The sequence below is a fragment of the Perkinsus marinus genome (assembly GCF_000006405.1).
Source record: "Perkinsus marinus ATCC 50983 genomic scaffold scf_1104296973716, whole genome shotgun sequence".
NCBI lineage: Eukaryota > Perkinsozoa > Perkinsida > Perkinsidae > Perkinsus > Perkinsus marinus.
Window position 1 is genome coordinate 2,876 of NW_003201360.1, and position 363 is coordinate 3,238.

The 363-nt window shown below is 43.5% G+C and overlaps 1 protein-coding gene across 1 annotated transcript; it reads left to right on the top strand.

Annotated features, from left to right (window-relative positions):
* Positions 1–331, top strand: Pmar_PMAR018917 (conserved hypothetical protein; the record flags this gene model as incomplete). The annotated part of the gene is made up of 1 exon (XM_002766060.1): positions 1–331. A coding segment is annotated over one exon (331 nt), but the record flags the coding sequence as incomplete, so codon positions are not given.
* Between the last annotated feature and the right edge of the window lie 32 nt (positions 332–363).

A 363-nucleotide genomic window follows, 5' to 3' on the forward strand; every position in this document is an offset into this window, starting at 1 on the left:
ATGTCCGTATCTGGTAGCAACAGTGGTAAATCGTACTCGTGGACTGATGTTTCGGGTAACGTGTACTACTATTACAAGCATCCTATGACCAAGGCTGTTTTGTTCATTTTACTACAGGAATTATGTGAACGTTTGGCCTTCTACGGGTTGATGCCCAACCTTCAGATTTTCCTCAAGGAGTATCTTAGGGTTGATGACGCTGGTGCTAATTCGTATATCTCTACGTTCAACGCTATCCTTTATGTTACTCCACTTCTCTCTGCTGTGATATCGGATACGATACTTGGACTCTACCTCACTATTCTGGCATTCTCCTTCGTTTACATGGCGGGTTTGGCTCTTCTAACGCTGTCTACGATACAT